This window comes from Nasonia vitripennis, chromosome 2 (assembly GCF_009193385.2).
Source record: "Nasonia vitripennis strain AsymCx chromosome 2, Nvit_psr_1.1, whole genome shotgun sequence".
Taxonomy (NCBI): Eukaryota; Metazoa; Arthropoda; class Insecta; order Hymenoptera; family Pteromalidae; genus Nasonia; species Nasonia vitripennis.
Genome location: NC_045758.1, coordinates 26549356 through 26569655, shown reverse-complemented (window position 1 = coordinate 26569655; position 20300 = coordinate 26549356). Strand labels below are relative to the sequence as shown.

The 20300-nt window shown below is 36.0% G+C and overlaps 6 protein-coding genes across 8 annotated transcripts; 2 read left to right on the top strand and 4 right to left on the bottom strand.

The window, feature by feature from the left end:
* Positions 1–547: 547 nt before the first annotated feature.
* On the bottom strand, positions 548–4945 carry LOC100121163 (uncharacterized). 2 transcript variants are annotated; one of them, NM_001301362.1, is made up of 8 exons: positions 4370–4582; positions 4168–4272; positions 2692–2795; positions 1380–1590; positions 1247–1300; positions 1036–1178; positions 819–973; positions 548–748 (listed from the first exon to the last, which is right to left on the bottom strand). In NM_001301362.1, the coding sequence occupies exons 1-8, from the start codon at positions 4449–4451 to the stop codon at positions 691–693; spliced, it is 912 nt and encodes a 303-aa protein (NP_001288291.1). In that variant the 5' UTR covers positions 4452–4582; the 3' UTR covers positions 548–690. The 2 variants fall into 2 exon arrangements, with proteins under 2 accessions (NP_001288291.1, XP_031779943.1); XM_031924083.2 differs by having other exon boundaries at positions 584–748; positions 1244–1300; positions 4370–4945.
* A 12-nt stretch (positions 4946–4957) lies between these two features.
* LOC100117789 (V-type proton ATPase subunit d) lies at positions 4958–7686 on the top strand. Its single transcript, XM_001605341.6, has 6 exons — positions 4958–5766; positions 5849–6199; positions 6290–6447; positions 6528–6704; positions 6794–6871; positions 6961–7686. Exons 1-6 carry the CDS (start codon positions 5646–5648, stop codon positions 7120–7122), a joined length of 1047 nt encoding a protein of 348 aa, XP_001605391.1. The 5' UTR covers positions 4958–5645; the 3' UTR covers positions 7123–7686.
* Positions 7687–7693: 7 nt separating this feature from the next.
* Positions 7694–9914, bottom strand: LOC100117826 (probable tRNA(His) guanylyltransferase). Its single transcript, XM_001605363.6, has 3 exons — positions 9175–9914; positions 8847–9091; positions 7694–8774 (listed from the first exon to the last, which is right to left on the bottom strand). Exons 1-3 carry the CDS (start codon positions 9551–9553, stop codon positions 8325–8327), a joined length of 1074 nt encoding a protein of 357 aa, XP_001605413.2. The 5' UTR covers positions 9554–9914; the 3' UTR covers positions 7694–8324.
* A 242-nt stretch (positions 9915–10156) lies between these two features.
* On the top strand, positions 10157–15958 carry LOC100121184. The gene is made up of 11 exons (XM_016982703.2): positions 10157–10577; positions 10657–13466; positions 13539–13792; positions 13899–14115; positions 14197–14349; positions 14410–14574; positions 14645–14827; positions 14897–15068; positions 15164–15492; positions 15561–15697; positions 15761–15958. Exons 2-11 carry the CDS (start codon positions 10704–10706, stop codon positions 15912–15914), a joined length of 4527 nt encoding a protein of 1508 aa, XP_016838192.1. The 5' UTR covers positions 10157–10577; positions 10657–10703; the 3' UTR covers positions 15915–15958.
* Atp5l (ATP synthase, H+ transporting, mitochondrial F0 complex, subunit G) lies at positions 15922–16885 on the bottom strand. The gene is made up of 2 exons (NM_001172350.1): positions 16778–16885; positions 15922–16367 (listed from the first exon to the last, which is right to left on the bottom strand). Exons 1-2 carry the CDS (start codon positions 16815–16817, stop codon positions 16108–16110), a joined length of 300 nt encoding a protein of 99 aa, NP_001165821.1. The 5' UTR covers positions 16818–16885; the 3' UTR covers positions 15922–16107.
* A 435-nt stretch (positions 16886–17320) lies between these two features.
* Positions 17321–20240, bottom strand: LOC100121230 (tubulin-specific chaperone C). Of its 2 annotated transcripts, none has more exons than XM_001604775.6 (3): positions 19534–20240; positions 18614–18900; positions 17321–18540 (listed from the first exon to the last, which is right to left on the bottom strand). In XM_001604775.6, the coding sequence occupies exon 3, from the start codon at positions 18525–18527 to the stop codon at positions 17493–17495; it is 1035 nt and encodes a 344-aa protein (XP_001604825.1). In that variant the 5' UTR covers positions 18528–18540; positions 18614–18900; positions 19534–20240; the 3' UTR covers positions 17321–17492. The 2 variants fall into 2 exon arrangements, with proteins under 2 accessions (XP_001604825.1, XP_003425165.1); XM_003425117.5 differs by lacking the exon at positions 19534–20240 and adding an exon at positions 19212–19526.
* Positions 20241–20300: the final 60 nt, after the last annotated feature.

The window sequence follows — 20300 nt, the reverse complement described above, 5'->3', positions numbered from 1 at the left end:
AGCCGAGGATTTCTTGATTTCGACTGTGTGTGGCTGCAGGTGTTTTATATCAATTTATTTTTAAGATACAGAACACACGGCTCTTATCTCTTTCGCAGCTGATACGATGCCGCGCAGTGTGTGACGCAGTAAATACGCGTATACACACGAAACACAATCGAGTCGAGAGCAATTGGTCAGTTTACGGCTTCCTACGGCTAACGAGACTATAGCTGCGAGCCCGTGCAGCGAATGCGTCTACCGTCAATTGCCCTAAACGAGCCCTGTGCCCGATCATCGCTGTGTCTATAGCAGCTGATCTCCTTGACGGCGCATCTCTTCTCTCTTGCACCAAACGCGTCTTCGAGGTTTCGCTGCGGAATCATTGTCGTGAAACGCGAGAAAATTCGCAACAGGGTCGCTCAAGGACTATAGTCGTAATTTCCGGGCTTATGAATGATTTTATAGGATTCGATGCGCTTACTTGAGAAATGGAGGTCTTAATAATTGTGATGAGGCCATGAACTTAAATCTCGATGTTTTTGACGCCGGAATTACTCAACGAGTATTTCGTTATATGGTGTTTTTACTAAGAACGATGGTAAACATTTGAAAACATATATTAACTTATTAATATATTTATCACAAAGCTGTGTTCGTAAAACTTATCATATACTATATCTTTAATGCAGCCTAAGGTGCACAGCTGATCTAAATACAGGCACATTGGGTGATTTGAATAATCTCCCTCTTCATTCCCCGTCGAGTTCTGCAAAGAAAATTTCGTCAAAATTGCGCCAGCGGTCGTTCAATTAAATCTATAAGTTTATTGCGTATACCTATATTCATAAACCTTGAATTTCGCCGGAGTGCAACTCTGATTCCCCGAATAAAGACCAGCCAGGCACTTCACGGGATTTACTCTATCCCTCAATAAGCACGTCTCTGTTGCATTGCCAGAACACGTTCCCACGCATTTTCCAACGTTGATTTGCTGAAGGTTCAAAATTAATAAGTATATGGTTGCACTATGATAAAGTTGCTGTATATACCTACTTTCACGACAGGCTTAACATCCGCTATTCTCATGTTTTCTTTTACTCCGATGCCACTAAAATCTAATATTGTCTCCATGTGATCCATTCTGTGGCAAATGCTGGCACAACGGCATTTCTCTATGACTTGGTAAACTTCGTCTCCTGCAGTGGACATAACTTAAATTATGAAACTTTTTCAAAACCATTGAAATTGTTTTTCAAAATACCACCGTTAGGTCCTCGCACACTGATCGTACTGTTCTTCGAAGGTCTGCAGCCATATTCTAGCATTGGACAGAAAACAAAGTCATCATTTAATATAACGCACGTGTGTGTTTCAGAATGTTTTCGCATAATACATACTCCTGCACGACCCGACGCAGGCGCCCACGTCTATTTCCACTTGGAAGGGCGTCCCCACGTGCAGAGCTTGCGAATAAAGCTCTCGGCGACACGCGTGTCCGGCCGAACAGTCGCACGTTTCCACGACTTCGACGGTTTTGACACCTTCGATTGTCGAGACTCGTTCCAGCCTCGCCGTTCTCGGCCGGCAGAGCATGTTCGGCGTGCATTTCTGTAAAGCGGGAGATTGCGCGAGCGTCAGAATATTGAAGAATTTTCAATTTCGTTCGTATCGCTCCTCCTGATGGCAGAGCTATTTCTACTGTACACGCGCTCTTTCGAGAAACTATGCTTGATTAATTGAACTAAATTTTGCTGCTACTTTGAGTCCAAATTGAATTATTACTAATTAATTGTCGAAGTACGATCAGGAAGCTTTTCCATAAACGAAATTTCTTCGTCTCCACTTTATATTTGCCTTATAAAACAGCACTATTCACGGGATATTAATAACCAAGAGTACGTTTATAAATAACCCGTCTTCTGAAAAAGTATTCGCGATATACCGCAAATACATGCCGGCTCGAGTTAAATTTGGAACCGCGCGAAAATAGCCCTCGCAAAGGGAGAGAAAGAGAGAAGCGAAGAAATTCGCGGCGGATAAAAAAATGTTTGCTTTATGCGAGTGCAAGAGAAAAAGAGCTGGTCAGCGAATTTCGAAGGAGGAAGTGATGTTATCCTGCTGGGCGAATTCTAAGAGACTGGTTTGCATTGAGATAGCGGATGATTTAAAGGGTTGCCCTCGTGATAGAATGTCAGTGAATAAATTTTACGGTTTTTTTTTCTTTGGGGATAAAAATATGCGCGCGTTTACACACCGATTTACAGTTATCGCTGTAGTTGTATTTTTTTATTTACGATCATAGCATAAATAAGAAAATGATTTAGCAATTTTCTTACTAAAAACAAAATAATTTTACTGATGCTGGAATCTCGAAATAAAGAGATTGTAAATTTTCATTTGCATTTTAGCGAAATCTAAGGCTTGAACTTGAAGGGTTTATCCCCACTATAGGTAGAACATCTACTTGGGAGAAATAAATTAAGCTTATGCGATCCGGATTTCTCAGTTCCGTCACGCAGGAACGGAGATTTGGGGTGCGCATGGTAGGCAGTACATGGAAATTTATAGCTGTCGCCAGAATTACGAAAAGCTGCATCAATCAATTTACGTTAGTTAACTAAAGGAATTATTTGCTAGTGAAATGTTTTAAATTACTTTTTAAATGCTCCATAAAATAATGATAATACCGTAATGTAATGTAATTTTCACCTGAACTGCCGGACGACTAAGATCTCCAGGATCGTCTACAAAATGTCGAGGACAAAAGCTCCTGCAGTAACCAACATCTATCGGTATTGGCTCGCCAGATATCCCTGAAACATATAAACAATTAAAACTAAAATATATTTATTTTTAATTAACAAACGCATGACCCAAACCCTCTGCCACGTCTTTTTGTGTAGCATTTCCTCTTGAATATTCCAAGGATCAGCCGTGTTGGCCAATAAAAACGCGGCAAATCCCACAAAATAGCCGACGAGTCGAATGCGCACGCGTATTTTTAGTCGCGTCGGTGGCGCTCGTGAGACCACGCAAAGAATGCGGTGGAGATTTATGCGCTTCCATCTCTATCGAAGCGCTCGTAAAATTACACTGTTTGTTTTTCGGAGTCACGGGCAGTGCATATCTCACTCCCGAATGTAGGTGCGACGCTTATTTTGACTTCCGAAAGGAACAATCTATGTGCGCTATATCGCCCGTATACACTTTGAGAGATTATTTTGTTTGCTGCGGTAATATCTATGCGTGCGTTATCAGGTTATCGCATTAAAAATGCTAATGACAAAGATATAATGTCGACCCCAGATAGTGCGGTTGTCGCACTGCTTTTGCGCTAAGAGAGTTATTAAGATAAAAACTACGGAGAACAACAAAGTATGTGACAGTTTTACAAAGAATCTGGTAGCATTACAGGACTGCACGAGATTGAAGAATATTCTTATAAAAGACAATGCATTGCAAAATCAACTCGATTATATCAAGACTATCAAAAGTTTACTATGTTATAAGTACAGCCATAATGAAAATGGTACATAAATGTCGTCGAAAATCCACATGAAATAAGTCAATCTTGGAATAGCACAACGGTTTTTCAGTTATTTTCTACAAGAACTGTACCAAGAAACATTTTAATCTCAACTAATAAGGCTAAAAGATGAAGTAAAACAAATATCTCTTAATTATATTTTGAGGAAATAGCTTATTATAATTCCAAGATTCACATTCATTAGTTTTGTGTTCAGAAGGTCGTACCAAACCTTGATTTAAAATTATTTTTTATCGAAATTTTAGTGTTTTAAACAAGACTTATACTCTCAAGATAAGGGATTTTTGGTACAAAGCATGCCTACTTCACGACCAATCCTTTTTTTAAGTGAGCACGCATGCACACGACTTAAAGGATTAACGCAATTTTCATCTGTTGGAATAAATAGTGCATACTTTAATACTTTAATCACTGCGCCAGTTTCGAATCATATCAAGCTATCAAGATATTCAAGATATAACGATTACTTACGGCGAATTTTAATCGGATTGAATAATGCACCAGACGTTGCATTGCATCAAGCTTGACATTGCCAATTGACCGATTCACTCGAATTCCTCAAAGATTTTTGTACCGCGCGAACAAGGACGTTCGTTCTTTTGGGCGTCTTTTTTATTTTAAAAAAGAACAGCACTCACCATGGCCAACGTTCATCATTCTCTGATATCTGGCGCAGCAGAGAGGTTTCTTTACCTCGGGTAATGTGGATGTTTCCGGTTTTTCCGTCTTCTTGTCCCCGTAAACTGCAGGGACGTTAACGGGATTTTTTTATTTATATTTTTTCAATGAGAATATTTAGCTGCTTATACGTGATTGCCACGAATTCAATTAAATAATTACCTTCGTGTAAGCTTTCTAAACTAATCACTAAAAACAGTCCGACTAAATGCATCCATTGTTTCTGCATAAATAACCGAGCCATTTTGAGATCGCACTGTTATAACGACTCAATTCGAGTTTAATAAAAGAAGAAACTGTTCATGACATCACAAATATATGCGCATTGCGATTCGTACGTTGTATTCTCACTAACAAACTATACCATAAGATCCGCGTAATCACATAATGCATTATTTTTTTAGATATTTATATTACAATGCGAGGTTTATCATTCTCGTTTGTCTTCGAAGTTGAGGCGCATTAAAGTATTTAGGGGATATTTGTTAATCTTCATTTCAGTTCATTCCGATATTGATCGATTATTTGTACAATCAAAATCCTTGAAATATTTACGAGATCTTCTTAATGAAAACATTATCCAAAAATGTTTAATCTTCAACATTGTGCCGACTTTGAAATATAGAACTAAATAATGGATGGAAATAGGCGATTCCAGTAAAATAACTTAACACAGATGTGACATTAACATATGCGCTTTACGCCCACGTAGACTGCGCTTCGCGAAAAGACTGACTCGTGTCGTAGTGCTTTGATTGTGTTAGGACGAATCAGAGCAGCATTCATTGACAGGCACACTCTCCGTTAATCTTCTTCTTTGACTCTAACAAGGGACACGTGCATTTCGAGTACGTCGCGCTGTGGGAGAACATGTTGATGGATTGATTCAAAAAGTATATACAATAGTAAAGTGTTTAGTTCGATTAATTAGTTCGACAATGCTATTATCGAATCGTGAGTTTTTGATCAATCGCCGAAAAAAATCGATTTTTTTACTAAAATGATATTTTATGCGAAGCAACAAAAGCAGTTTGTAAAAGTGCGGCATTGATTTTTCATAAACGTTGCTTATCATTGTCAAATAAAACTAGAATTCGTCGTCTACTATACAAAGGTCGAGAAGACCTTTCGAATTTTGGCGCCCAAAGCTCACTTCAGATTATCGAGCGACAAGTTCGATATTACCCGAAGCGCGACTCGGTCAATAACTCGCGCGAAAAGGCGTCTGCTACACTACAAGTTCTCCAATGAGCGGCCAGCTTCAGGCGTTAGACTTTAGTCATATGATCGACTCCTGACTCCGCGCTGCCGTGAGAAAATAGGGTGGACGCAAAACTGGGCGAGCCCCTTTTGACAGACAGCTTCTGACGTCCCGAGCTAAGATTCAGTGCGCAAGGTAGTTTCTCTTTCGTCTGGACCATCCGTACGAGACGCCAAGATGAAGGGTTGCATGTTCAACATCGACGGTGGTTATCTGGAGGCTCTCTGTCGCGGGTTCAAGTGCGGGATTCTCCAACAGACTGATTACCTCAATCTCGTGCAGTGCGAGACTCTCGAAGGTATTTATTTTGATCTAAATCGAGCTTTCAAATGGATTACGGAGTTACTCATGCTCGCGCATATGTTGTGCTCCCTTTACAGATCTCAAGCTGCACTTGGCTGGTACGGATTATGGCAGCTTCCTGGCCAATGAACCATCTCCCCTGTCGGTCAGTGTAATCGATGACAAACTGAGGGAAAAGCTTGTGATCGAATTCCAGCATATGCGTAACCACTCTGTGGAGCCGCTCTCCCAGTTCCTTGATTTCATCACTTACAGCTACATGATTGACAATATTATTCTTCTCATTACTGGAACGTTGCATCAACGTCCCATTTCTGAATTGATCCCCAAGTGCCATCCACTTGGCAGCTTTGAACAAATGGAAGCTATTCATGTTGCTGCTACGCCTGCTGAATTGTACAATGCTGTTTTGGTAGATACACCACTTGGTAAGTGTTGGTTTGCTTAAGCAAATATTATTCAATCTTTGTATACATAAGGATAAAGAATGACCTACTATGATTCTTGTTATTTGGCAGCTCCTTTCTTTGTCGATTGCATTTCGGAGCAGGATTTGGATGAGATGAACATTGAGATCATCAGGAACACACTTTACAAAGCTTACTTGGAAGCTTTTTACAAATTCTGCGAGGATATTGGTGGCACAACTGCTGACACTATGTGTGAAATTTTGGCTGTGAGTGTCATAGCATAGCATTAGTATATTTATTGCGAATAAATTTGAAAGTAAATTAATTATCCATTATTTTTCTTTAGTTTGAGGCAGACAGGAGAGCCATTATTATTACAATCAACTCATTTGGTACAGAATTAGGAAAAGATGATAGGGCCAAATTGTACCCACGTTGTGGACGCCTGAACCCTGATGGTTTGGCTGCTCTTGCTCGTGCTGATGACTATGAGCAAGTCAAAGCTGTTGCTGAATATTATGCGGTAAACTTTAATAATTGGGACTTTTTATGTTTACCATAATTGCAACTTGTTTCAAGCAATTGATTTTTCAAATTATAATATGTTTAAAGGAGTATGCTGCTCTTTTTGATGGAGCAGGAAACAATCCTGGAGACAAAACTTTGGAGGATAAATTCTTTGAACGTGAGGTAAGGCTTGGACAGTTGCAAACTTAGATTCTTGGTTACTGGTAATAAATAAGAATGCAACAATCTTTAATTACGCTACTCTGTTCCAGGTTCGTCTAAATGTTAATGCTTTCTTGCAACAATTCCACTTTGGAGTTTTCTACAGTTACTTGAAGCTCAAAGAACAAGAGTGCCGTAATATTGTGTGGATATCGGAATGCGTGGCTCAAAAACATCGCGCCAAGATCGATAACTATATATCCATTTTCTAAATGATTCGTTTTGTTGATTTTTTTTTAATTCGCATTGTAAAAAAAGTTAGACTTTTTAACTTGTATCACATGAATATAGAGGCCACATGTTTTATTGACAACTGCCAATGAAGTCTCTCCTGCAAATATCAATTGGAGCAAGTGTTTGAAATTATTATCATAAAAATCATCATATTCTACAGCAAAGAAAGAAAACATGTAAATAATGTATCTTGCTATTATTTCCAGTATCAAATTATTACAAAATCACGAAAAGTATTATATCCATGTTTTAATTGTTAATTTAATATATGTATAAATATACAAAAATGTACTAACATTTCAATGAATGGATCGTTGCATTCCACATCATAATAATTAAATGATGAAAAAATTACATGTACATTTCTGTAGCTACAAGATGTAAAATGATAAAGATAGATATATTATTGTGAATATTCAAAAATCGTTTTATTTTTTATTAATATGCCTTATTTCTTAAGAGTAAATACAAAAATATTATTGGTGGTTTTAACAAAAGTCATTATTTCAAAATGTTATATAAATAAATAAAACGAGACTTGTGAAGAAATCCTTATCAAGTATTTTCTTTAATTTTTATAAATAATTGATATTTCTAACAATTTTGCAAATAAATTAATTTCATGCAGCTTATTTTTTGAAGAAAACTGACAATGCTCTCAGGAACTACTTATACCAAATCAACCTTATTTATGTCTATCATTAAAAACAGATCTAAATTTACTTCTTCTGTTACAAAGTTTTAAAAAATATGTTATGTATTGAACAATATTAATTGAAAACTTTGTATAAAATTTCGTAATTATAGAATTTGCATGAAACAACAAAGTGAGAATATTAATCCTTTATTTGCCTATGAACAATTATGTAGCAAGCATCAGTTGTGAGCTGAAGACTTGATAATTTAGAAGAATAGAATTTCAATCTTTAAAAATGATTGGTTTTATGAATCTTAAATAATCAACTCATATCAACTTTTATGACTAATATATTCATAAATGCTTCAAAGTGTATCGTTTTTTTCTTATCAAAAAATTCCACTTTCTGAGTCCATTTGCAACAAATATATCAATTTCTGTTGTATATATGACAATATACTCTGTGTTTTAAAAATATAGAATACAGGCACATATTGAGTTGTTCAATATTTGCATATAAAAGTATTTTATATAAAAAGAAAACTAATTGTTGCCACTGGGATCACCATTTCTGTTTGGTTCTCGACTTGAGTCTTGTTTGTTGGAGTCATTGGGTGTGTTCTTCATGGGTGAGCAGTTGCTCATAGGCGGACCTTGAATGGCATTCCCTTGGTGCATTGGTTTATTGACAGGCATGACAGGTGGGTGAATTACCATAGAAGTAGGAATGTTGTTCATGGGCAATTGATAAGTTCCTAAACTTTTTAAACCAATCACTTCAGGATTCTCTTTCCAAAAGCGATCTCCAATAATGTCGTCTACTAGAGGCACTACAGTGGGTTTTAATCGACCATTTCCGTGAGCCACCAACTTTCTTAACAAAGTTGTTCCTTTCCTGTATACAGCTGGCTCATTATTGTAGTTGATACCAAACTCTTGGTAAAGCAGTTCATTTTTGTGCGAGGACAGTGTACCACTTAGTCTTTCCTCAGCCTAAAATACAAAAATATCAATCAACATTCTCTTGCTATACCTTTGCGATGCTATGTCTATTCTTCCAATTACCTGCTGTGGCGTTAAATGTTTCTTCAACACAAGACTCCAAAAACAAGTATTGTACAAATTATTAATGTGAACATCGGCTTGCCTCCAAGCCAAGTAGTCTCTCAGATTCTTGTCCGTAGGGTAAAGCACGACTCTAGCATCAAACGACGGTGGGTAGTGGAGTTCTCTATTCTTGAAGAAACGAGGCCAGTTGTAAACGTACGCAGAGGCAAACAGAGAGTTTACATTGGACATGAGCTTGGATGCTGCGAACAAACGTGGAGAGCAATTAGCATGATAGTAGAGCTATACAAAGCTCGAAAGCACGAGGAAATCAAGCTTGACATACCTCTGCGTTTGAACAGTTGTGTGTCCTTGCGGAAGACGAAGGAGTACTCGTCGCTCTGACCGTAGGCGATGACGATCTCTCGGAAGTCCTCCATGACGGTCATAGCGGCGCGATTCATGAGCTCGAGGGCCGCCAGGTCGTTCGGCTTGACGAACTGGTGAGAGTCGGCGAACTTGGAGAAGTTCCTGCCATCGATTCTAACCACAATCCAGCAGTTGGGCAGGCAGTTGTCCTCGTGCTCGAAGTCCTTAACATAATCATACTTGCTTTTCGCCATTTTCAAACTCGCGCTGAACGGCCGAGCCGATATCACTTGACCATTACTACGCGCTGCCAAGAAGTTGCTGCACGAGCGAAATACGAGCAGGTTTTGCCTCATTCAACGCGGCGCCTTATTGCTGCCCTCCGCAGCCTCCGCACGAGAGAGCCCGTCGTGAGAGTGACTGTTAGTTCGTTTCGGAGCGCACACCGTGCGTCGCTAATCTGAAACTCGCCGCCGCCGCGTGTAGGTACTCTGAAACGTCTGGTTTCCTCCCGCGTTCCGCGTCCGGGAATATAAGGTTGATTCGTTTCGTCTTTAGAACTTATAGTTCGATTTCAAGCGCGCGGTTATGATTTGTTAAATGAGGACGATTTTACAATTATTAACAACACTTTCTCATGCGGCCTATTGTCGGTCTCAAGCCGACAATAGGCCGCATTAAAAGTGTGTACGGGAAATAGTACTGGACAAGGTAGATCATTCCGGGTGGAGGCTTAGATAGTTAGATGTAGACTGAGATCCAGCAGCTTCATCGTTCATCCTCGTCTGCACGCCAAGTAGTTTTTGGGAGGGAGAGGGAAAGAGAGAGAGAGAGAGAGCGAGAGAGAAAGCGGGGGGGGGGGGGGGGTAAGGACCCAGGAGGGCTCGGGTGCTGAGGTCCTAAGGATTAGTGCGCTTGGGAAAATCCCTGCGCACGTTTTATGACGGGTGACAAAAAAGGATTGTAAAGGGAGTAAAAGTGCGTCTCTCGGATTCGTGCGGAAAAACATCGAGGAAAGATTGTCAGTTATATTAGAAACTAGATTTTATTCTTTTATTTTGAATATTCGCGCTTCTAGTATGGCGGACGGTATATTTACGTAACAACTCTTACCGCCTGAGCTAGAGAGACGGATATCTGGGGATGTCTGTCGGGTCGGGAGATCTACAGTAGGCTAGACACCCATAGGAATTATAATACTGTATTAGGACGAAAGACGAGAGGAGAGAGATAGAGAGAACCTGTTGACACTTTTTGCCGCTTCTCTCCGGCATAGTACCTATACGTAAATGCGGCGTATGTGTGCACGTGCTACATACGGTCTTGCGTATACGGACGGGCTGATGATCGAGCACCCCGTGGAGCCGGATATCTGTCTTGGTTAGATATTTTGCAGTCTATTATGGTATTTGAATTTCAAGGACTTGCTTATACTGAATCTTCCTAAAATTTCTTTCAGTATGATCAATAATTGACACGAAGGATTAAAAACTTTGGTCTGCTAGAATGGAGCTTCACAAACACTTTATGAGCATTGCTGAGTTAGAGTCATCAATCTTTGAAATCATTGGAAGTACTCCAATACTACAGGAATCCATAGATGTTATAGCAGCAAAATATATTGAAGATTGCTTTGAAGCATTAAAATCTACCGGCACCAGCAAGAAAAAATTGGAATTACTAAGGTTCTTATTGTGTCAACAATACAAGTTGAATTATGAACATCCCAGAGAGAGCAAGGCCAAATTTCAGACAAAATTAAATCACTTTTTGAAGTTCTTACTCAACAGTAAATTGTACACACAGAAAGAGAATCAATCTATCTTGAACGATGTCATGGTATTGCAGGTAGTACTTTTTGAGGACCAAAAATACTTTGTTAAGTTCTTTGAAGATTTTCGAGCTAGCTGCACTGCTGATAGAACAGAAACAGCAAACAAACTGTCAATAGATTGGTATTTAAAGATGTTGAACTGTTTTTTAAGTGCCTGGGAAGTACTTAACTTCTTGAATGATAAACTAAATGTTGGAGCTGCAAATAAGGCACATTTAGAATGTTGTAAAAAGGTTTTACTCTCTTCAGTCATGTATGATCTGCAAACTTGGATTCAATGCAATGAAAATAATGAATTACGTGCTTTGCACTCAGTTTTATCAAAGGTAGTTACCATTGCAAAAAATAATAGGATTTTAAGTCCATACTTACATGAAATTCTTGATAAACAGTTTGCCTTAACAATCATATGTATTTTATGTGATTTTGTATTTCCAATCGAATCATCAAATATGGATGTTGATTACAGTTTAATTCATCATGCCAACTTATGGTGTATGGTACAGAACAAACTTGTGTCCGAAATTTCGCAAGAACGAAAACAGGCTTTGTATCTGTTTAAAAGACTAATTGACTTTATAGATTTAAATGAAGAAAAAATCAAGAAAACAATATCTTTGAATTTAATGCCAAACAAAATCAATCCATTTATTTGTACTGAAAATGAATCTAGCAAATTAGGCATTAAACTTATAAGAACAAATTTTGTATTAATAATGGAAGCTTTAGAAGAGAAACAAAAACATTTAGTCATTCCATCTCTGTCACTTGTAGATTCTCTAATTGAGGGTTACAGGGAGCATGTTTCTTGTGGAAATTGCTTTGACTTTGGATGGCTCTACTGTATTTTTGCAAGAATACTAAAGCATAATAATAATGCTGTTGTTAAATGGGGATTGTTAAAATCACTAAAATTGAATAGAGAAGTATATTACTATGACCATTTTATTCTACTGGTGGTAAAAACTCTTAATAATACGTTTCTTTATGAAAAAAATTATGAAGAAGTACAACCAGAAATTGTAACTGCACTTACAACTTGGTTTAATCAATCTCAAAGTGAATATCTTCGTTTGATGGAAAAATTTATACTTACGTTTTATGAATCATCCTGGGCTCCAGTGCCTCTGTTTTATATTCTTCAATCATTGAGTTCTACATCGGATAAATTAAACAATATTGTAGATCTGCAGTATGAAGAATTAGATGTACTGAGAATAGTCTTGGATAGAAATATCAAATTGCACCCACCAATGCTTAGAACTATGTCTCAAGTTTTGCTGATCAAAATATTATCTCGTTTTTCTCAAAATCCAAAATTAATGGACATAACTAAATTATTATCAGTATTTTCTGAAAGAGATATAATTGAACCATGTTCTTGGCATGCATTAACATCTTGGCTTGCTAAAAGTCAGTACAACGATACAATCAGTTTTATTAATCAAGTTTGTGATGAATTGATGTTTGATGATAATACTGTTGGGATAAAAATGTCTACTTTTTCCATTATAATTCAAGCACTTTTTGAGGGTGGAATAATCTGCCAATCTGAACAGTGCTCTATAACTCAGAAATTAACAACTCTTTTCCTGTGCTTGGATAAAATTGATATAAGACCTTACGTGAAAGTTTCTCTTGTTGTAAAAATTATTGACCTTTTTACTAATTGGTTCAATTTGCAACATGAAGTTCCTGCATTTGTTTATAAAATATTAATCAATTACAAACAGACAATATTTAAATTTATTTTGAAGTTGTTTCATAATGACGATTTTGATTCTGATTATATTCTTATTTTTACAATGTTTCTACATAATATTGAATATTTTTCAAATGGAAAACTTAATACAATATGTATTGTAGATAGCAGCAATAGGAAAGAATTAGAAACAAAATGTTTGCAAGTTCTCAGTAATACCAATAAACATAATAAAGTTCAACTATTATTTGCTCTGGAAACTTTAAGTAATATATCCAACCATTACAAATATGATAATAAATTGTTGTTAGAAAATATAAAAGATTTGATACAAACTTGTAAATCTCAAGAGCGCAGTAATGAGATAACTGGAGAGATAGCTTCCAATTATTACTTTGCCTTAAGTGAACTAATTAAAAATCATGTGAAAACTCTAAACTTTGATGATTTAATGGCTAATGACGAATGGCTTAAAATATTGTCTTTGGTTGTTGATACAGCAGGAAATCAAGTATTGATCCATTTTTTTGATGTGATTCACCAGTTCAGTAGTGCTGTTGTTAATGACAGTGAAAAATTAGAAGAATTAACAGTTTTAACAAAAAGCTTATGGAACTGTAACTTTGGTAGCAAAAGGGATAAAGTATTTTGGTTGGTTTGTCAAAAACTTACAAAATGCATAAATAGCTCAAATTTTTTAAATTCCCCATGTCTTAAAGATGTTTCAGAAGAAGTAAGATTTATCAATATTTCTTTATCAAACTAATTTATATCTTTGCAATATTAAAATTCTTTATTTTTCTAGTTTACTTCAAGAATGTTAAGTGAAGGAGAATCATTACCAGTTCTTAAATATATTTTACTAATTTTTAGTGAAATAAAACAGAATTTCAGCTATTTTATTGATATAGTGTTGAATGGATTACTTCATGGGCAAGTAATGCGACGAGATCAGAGAATAAACATGCAAACATTTTTAGAGGCAAAGAAATATTTAAAAGCCTATACACTAAAAGATGAAACAATTGATAACTTGGAAGTCTATGAATTTATGAACAGGTATTTATGAATAACTTAATTAGTATAGCATGTAATTTTTAATTTCATTACTTTATGGTAGAATGTTTTCTCGATTATATAATTATAAACATCAATAAAAATTTAGGCAATGTAATATAGATGCAGCAATACGAGCTGCTGCTGTTCTGCAGTTAATTAAGGCCTTGCAAAATGATAATAAAAATGCTGCTTTACTTTTGCCATTAATACTGAAAAAACTATTGGCTGTACAAAAAAAGAGATATTTTGCTGATTCTCAGTTGCACAGATTAAAACATCGACTTATGCAAATCCTATTGATTTTGCAACCTTATCTAGATCAGGTGCATAATAAAATTTATTTTTGATATTATAGAGAATTGAAAAATATATTTTTTAGTATTGCTACTAATTTTTTTATTTAGCAATCAACTGTGATGTTATACCAAACCTTATGTGATTCAATAGTATACGATAGTGATCAGCATAGTGTGAGATTGATGAAAGAATGGTTGCTTGTAAGAATTTATTTATCAAATCGAGAATTGCTATCTGATCTATGGTCATTCTTTGAAAAGGTAAAAATAAGAAAATTCTCAATAATCTTGTTAAGAATAAATAAAACCATTTTTTTATAGATTTGCAATGAAAGACCAGGTAGTGCAAGTTCTATTATTGGCATAATATGGCACATTTCACTACAATTAGACAGAAACCATGTTTCTGAATTTATTAAAAAGGCTTTAGAAAAATTAGGAGTTTGTTGCATGGGACAACAATTTGGAATTCGTTTATTTGGGCAGGTACAAATATTTAAAATAATTAATAATCCTAGATGAAAATATACTCTTACTTATAAAATAATACTTTTAGGTGTTTTTTATCAAACTTTACGAATTATTAGATGAAAATAGTGATCTTAGACAGGAATATGCCAATTTTCATAAATCAGTATTAGCAAGTCTAAACTGTGGTAATTTTAAGAAAAATCCTATCAAGATAGATGAAGATTTTTTTTACTCTACCTTTAACCCTAAACAGCATTATACGTTGGAGGTAAAAAAGCTTATTTTTATATGTATATTAAAAAAAATTTTAAGCTAATATGCAAATATTATTAATCAGACAATATATCATCAACTGCCTCGATTATCTAATGTCAGTATTGAGGAGTGGATTACGAAAGAAAATTTTGAAGAACAATTACTTTTAGACAATGGAACCATTAATTTTGATATTAAAAATACAGATTGTTCTTTAAATGCAGCATCAATTCCTTACTCCATTTTGAAGTCTAGTAAGTCTTATATCTAGATATTTAATTTTAAGCCATTTTTCAAAACTATTAATCAACAAAACCGATCAAATGATTAAACAATATGAATTATATAGATGAGAATTGTAAACCAGAAGAAGTTGAGTGCTCTGAAAATATAACAGATATGCAAAAAAAGATTACTCCATGGAAAGCAATGTTACCAAATGAAGAGGAACTGTCTGAGATAGCAGATTTATCAAATTATAGAAAAGAGTGTAATAATAAACAAGATATTGTAGTTGTAGCTTCTCTTATAGAAAAATCTCAAAATTTAGGTGGAATCGCAAGAACATGTGAAATTTTTGGAGTCAAGCAACTTGTTGTTTCTAATCTTAAACAAATTGAAGATAAAGAATTTCAAGTGTTAAGTGTTTCAGCTGACAAATGGATAAAAATAATTGAGGTAATTAAATCACAGATTAAATAAGATAAATTTTCAATTTTATGTTAGATATAATATCTTTGCATTAGGTTAAATCATTTTCACTTGCCAATTATTTATTGGAGTTAAAAGACTGTGGCTGGACTTTAATTGGAGCAGAACAAACAGCAAATAGTGTGAATCTGTATGATTTGAAATATCCAAAACAAACTGTACTAGTCTTAGGGTAAGTTCTAAATTCTCTAAATCTTGTTTGTAGAATTTTAAATGATAAATTATTTTATTTTAGAAATGAAAAAAATGGAATTCCTGCAAATATTATACCACTACTAGATATGTGTGTGGAAATATCTCAATTTGGTGTCATACGTTCATTAAATGTTCATGTAACAAGTGCAATTTGTATATGGGAATATGTTAAACAATATCAATTTGAACCTTAAAAATTTTATAGTTTTCATAATAAAAAGAAATGTTGATTTTATTATATATTTCTTTAATTAAATTTCTTTAAATTAATGTAGATTTAATTTCATTAAATTTCATAGTATAGTATTTGAAATTTTTATTTGCTTCAGAGCATCGTAAGTTTATCTATATTTTACACATAAGTATCTATTGGAATTCAAAATGAATTTAAACATCATAACCAACAATGTGTCGCTTGCCAATGCATTCACCTATGAAGAACCAGCAGTAAACTTCAACGGCAACCAAGGTATTTAACCAGGCTTCTTTAACTGTAAGGTTCTTGTATGATCCGGTCTTGGCACTGTGCATCAGTTTGGAAATTCCAGAGCGAATAGCAGGGATGTCCTTTGGAGACGGAGGTGTCAATTCGACCATAGCATATCGCTGAATGATTTTGAGCTGTGGCGCAGCTGACTTGAGCGTGTCTATTAATTTTATAAAATTTATATTAAAAATTAAACAGTAAAAAACAGCTAATGTGAAATAAGTAAATCTATGACTCTTAATATTTTAAAGATACAGATATTAAATAAGAGCTCTCCGTATTAAAAGGTATAGAATAACCTTAAAATTAGTGATGATTTAATACAGCTAACTTTGATCATAACATCAATGGAATTTGACAAGTAAATCAAAGATAAATCAATTGGTATTACTCGACGTATCTAATATACCTAATAATTTTATAATTCAAGCACGATAGAGGATTTAAACAAGTTCAAAAGGTTACATAAGAATATGAATCAAAATAATGATTGGCAATCATATGCTAACTATGATATATTAATGGTGCGACTAATTTGGTCGCATTAAAAGTACACGTAAAAATACTTACTTTGCACAAGGCCGGTAAGAGACCCAACCAATTTTGCCATTTTTACTTTTTTCAAAGAACTACGGTTCTTGAAGAGTTCTCCTCCCGAGGTGGAATATGGCGCAGAGTGGTTCGGATTCGAATGTTCCGGGAAGATACACGATAATCGTGTCCGGATTTCAAAATGTTCCTATAATTCTAATATGTGCGAAAAAAGTATAGGTAAAGTATTTTAAGAAACGTACGAAACTTTTGTGCGGAATTACTTAGTGCAATTATCATTTCTAGAATTTAATATTGAATTGAAAATAATTAAAATGAATGATCTAAAGCATCGTTTCTATTAAATCAAGCACGAAAGAAAAAAAAATGTACAGTTTGGTATAATGTTTCATACAATTATTATTACAAAAATGACAACAAAGTCTGAATAATATAACACTTATCCTTTCATTTTAAGAATTAAAGCAGAAAGTTCATAATGCTTAAAATATGTGGTCTATAGAATTGAGAAAAGGTAAGTTTATAAAATAGGTTTTTAGAACTCACAAACACTACACAGTATATAAGCATAAAGTTTTATTAATTACCATGTAATAAACGAGTATGCAATATCGTTTCACTGTGTAAAAAGGAAATACATACATAATTAGTTTTCAAATTGAATGAATAGATTTCTCCAGTCTCGCATAAAATTAAAATTATAAAATTTGTAATATTTATTGTACAACCATGATCAATCCCATGATTTTACTCTCAATTCAGGTTCAAGAACTGACCAATTAGGAGAACTTTTTTCTTTTGACAGCCAGTTGAAGTCATCAATGGAATTCCAATTATTGATTTTGGGATCCAAGCCAGCTAATTTGAAGTGATTCATTTGATCTTCATATGCCCAGTTGTACGGTGCTACACGTATCTTTGTACAGTCCTCTATGATTGCTCTACTAGTTACATGCAAATATATTGTACAATTTGTAGAAGTATGCAATCTAAGCTGCTGACACGCAAAGGCAAAGTCACAATCACGGCAGTCATCCACAAATACAGAGGTTGTCACTGGTCCAATAAGAACAGTACATTGTACAAGACTAACCATGTGAAGCGTGTTTGGTGTCCCATATATTCGAACAGTACACCTTGTCAAATCAGACAATAACACGTCATTTTTATTCACATTTTCTGCATCCAGCACAATTTTCTCCCCCACTTTCTCTAATAACATGCACGTATTATCACCATATTTGCTGTAATTTTGCTTATTGTTCTGTTTTCCTACACCATTTGTTGCAATGCTTTCGGCAATCTTTAAGTCCTTTAAACCATCTGTCACATCACTTGGCTTATCAGCTGTTTTCTTAATAACTCTTCGATTTTTGAATCCAAACTTTTTCCTTGGTACAAGTTTAGCTTCCAGCTGAGCTGCATCATTCTCTAGAATTTGAAGGGTTTCTTGAGCTTTTCGAATGTCATAGACCTTCAGGAATATCTTTGATTCGAATAGATAATTTTTCAACATCATTATGTCTTTGTTTGCCTTGTCAAAAATTTCTGACAGCGTTGAAGCTGGTACAGATTCAGCGCTATCAAGTAAATCTCTGATGGTTTTACATGTTGAGTAGAAAGCATCTTTAAAGTAGCTAGCCTGTTCGGTCTCTACAATGAGGTGTTGCTTTTCTTCCTTACGCTTTTCTATCACATTTTTACGCTCCCTGTCCCTCTTGTTGATGCGCTCAGATAAACTTTCCTCGCTTGGAGTGTTGGATTCCATTATACTTCTATTTCTATGAATAGACAAAACTCATATCATGGTCAGATTTTACTTAATACAAAACAACAAGATCAAAGAATACTCACATAATAACTTCTACCTCAGAAATCGTTATCTATTCTGTTTATTTATGTTTCCTCTAAACATTATGTTGATATCTTCTAGCTGTAGATAATCTATCCTACTGTTGCATATCATGGAGAAAGGATATTGGAAAAACGCCATTGATCAATGAACATTTATATCAAATGGTTTTCACGCCAATAAGCCTTGTCACTAGCTTGCAAGTCGTAATTTTTATTGAAGGATTTTCCAAACGAGTAGAACTGATTGAGGATGAACGGCGCTCTCTTGTGCACAAACAACCTGAAATCTGTTGAGAAAAGATTTAATAAAAATGCTTCTTGCCACAGAAATGGCTTGTTTGAGGTTAGCTTCTAGAACGTATAAAAAAGGCATCACACAAGGATAAAGCCACTGATTGCACTGCGAGTAAACTAAATGAGCAATCTTCTAAAATGTGATAATAAAAAAAAAGAGACGGAGACAAGCTTGTACGTGAGTACAAAAAAGACGACTTTTACTTGAACGAATTTACTTCTCCAGAACTCAGCCAGCCAATTGTTTGCACATTCGTGCGCAAATCCAGTCTGCAGACGCGAAACTTTTCTCTACAATACTTACATTTTTTTTTGCACGTAATACATCTACCCCCACGGTGCTCGTCGTCGGGAGATTCAAACAAAGATCAGCTCGGAATTCGGACAGTTCCGTCATACAAATAGCGAGACTTTAAAGGACTCGCTAATAGGTGGGCGATGGCGAGTGAGCGGATCGCGCACGAGAGAGAGAGAGAATTAAGTACTGCGGCGACGATGGTATGCGTGTGCGGGGAGAATGCGATTACCGAGAGCTAACCTAAAAGCCGCGAGTGCGTGTACCGGAGGCAAAAAATTTTCGATTCTCTGCAGTGCACAAGGAGGGTGGGTCGAAGGGCATGACTCACCACGCGACGTGTTCATTTGCTTCCAGATGACGTAGCTGCCAGCGAAAAGGACGACTTCCACGCCGATGATCACTTTTATCGACTTGAAAAAGTAGTTTCTCTTCGGCCTCTTCACCAACATATCTCCTGTGAATCAGTGTGAATGTGTCCGATCTCCTAATATGGAAACCATCAATACTCGCTTATGCAGCGAGAGGAGAACTATAGTCTCTCTTATACTAGAGTCTACTGCTGTACTGGTACACACGCACGGAGCACTGCACCGCCACTCCGTTTTGCACGGAGAGATGTGGAGTCACACTCGCGGATTTGATCTGCGATGCGGCTGACCAACTCCCACTACACGACGCGGAGGGGGCGGCCCCCGCGAGGAAACAGCTGCGCGGCGCTGCTGCAAACTATATTGCGATATACTTATAATTTTCGACCGAAACGGGAATCGGTGATCGTTGCGTGACCAAATCTGACGATCCGTTCGATGCAGAATCAGCTGTTGACGCGACTTAGGAGGGGGGGGGGGGAGATCGTAGACGAAGCAACGGAGTTGAAGGGAAATTTTTTTTTAGTACTTTTTAGTAGTAAGTGGTACTTATAGGTAGGTAAAATATAGAAAAGTGACGGCCGAGTGCGAGGGTCGTCTTGCCGGGTCTGACTGTGACTACTGAGAATGGAAAGAGAACCGCGCGGTCTTGTCGCAGTCTCCGCTGTTACTACTTCTTGCACAACGAGCGCATTGTATTTCTCAAGAGTAAGAAACTGGTGCGTTT

What these genes read in the sequence shown, in the direction of transcription:
- LOC100121163 (XM_031924083.2), bottom strand. Translation starts at nt 4,451, where the DNA reads ATGGCTCGGTTATTTATGCAGAAACAATGGATGCATTTAGTCGGACTG. An exon ending in ATGTTAAGCCTGTCGTGAAA is followed by an intron (nt 974 to 1,035) that starts GTAGGTATATAC and finishes TTGAACCTTCAG; the next exon opens with CAAATCAACGTTGGAAAATG. An exon ending in TTCAAGGTTTATGAATATAG is followed by an intron (nt 749 to 818) that starts GTATACGCAATA and finishes TTTTCTTTGCAG; the next exon opens with AACTCGACGGGGAATGAAGA.
- Atp5l (NM_001172350.1), bottom strand. Translation starts at nt 16,817, where the DNA reads ATGGCAAAATTGGTTGGGTCTCTTACCGGCCTTGTGCAAA. An exon ending in TCTTACCGGCCTTGTGCAAA is followed by an intron (nt 16,368 to 16,777) that starts GTAAGTATTTTT and finishes TAAAATTAATAG; the next exon opens with ACACGCTCAAGTCAGCTGCG.
- LOC100117826 (XM_001605363.6), bottom strand. Translation starts at nt 9,553, where the DNA reads ATGAGGCAAAACCTGCTCGTATTTCGCTCGTGCAGCAACTTCTTGGCA. An exon ending in ACAACTGTTCAAACGCAGAG is followed by an intron (nt 9,092 to 9,174) that starts GTATGTCAAGCT and finishes GTTTGTTCGCAG; the next exon opens with CATCCAAGCTCATGTCCAAT. An exon ending in AACATTTAACGCCACAGCAG is followed by an intron (nt 8,775 to 8,846) that starts GTAATTGGAAGA and finishes TTTGTATTTTAG; the next exon opens with GCTGAGGAAAGACTAAGTGG.
- LOC100121230 (XM_001604775.6), bottom strand. Translation starts at nt 18,527, where the DNA reads ATGGAATCCAACACTCCAAGCGAGGAAAGTTTATCTGAGCGCATCAAC.
- LOC100121184 (XM_016982703.2), top strand. Translation starts at nt 10,704, where the DNA reads ATGGAGCTTCACAAACACTTTATGAGCATTGCTGAGTTAGAGTCATCA. An exon ending in TTAAAGATGTTTCAGAAGAA is followed by an intron (nt 13,467 to 13,538) that starts GTAAGATTTATC and finishes TTATTTTTCTAG; the next exon opens with TTTACTTCAAGAATGTTAAG. An exon ending in GTCTATGAATTTATGAACAG is followed by an intron (nt 13,793 to 13,898) that starts GTATTTATGAAT and finishes ATAAAAATTTAG; the next exon opens with GCAATGTAATATAGATGCAG.
- LOC100117789 (XM_001605341.6), top strand. Translation starts at nt 5,646, where the DNA reads ATGAAGGGTTGCATGTTCAACATCGACGGTGGTTATCTGGAGGCTCTC. An exon ending in TTTGGTAGATACACCACTTG is followed by an intron (nt 6,200 to 6,289) that starts GTAAGTGTTGGT and finishes GTTATTTGGCAG; the next exon opens with CTCCTTTCTTTGTCGATTGC. An exon ending in CTGTTGCTGAATATTATGCG is followed by an intron (nt 6,705 to 6,793) that starts GTAAACTTTAAT and finishes ATATGTTTAAAG; the next exon opens with GAGTATGCTGCTCTTTTTGA.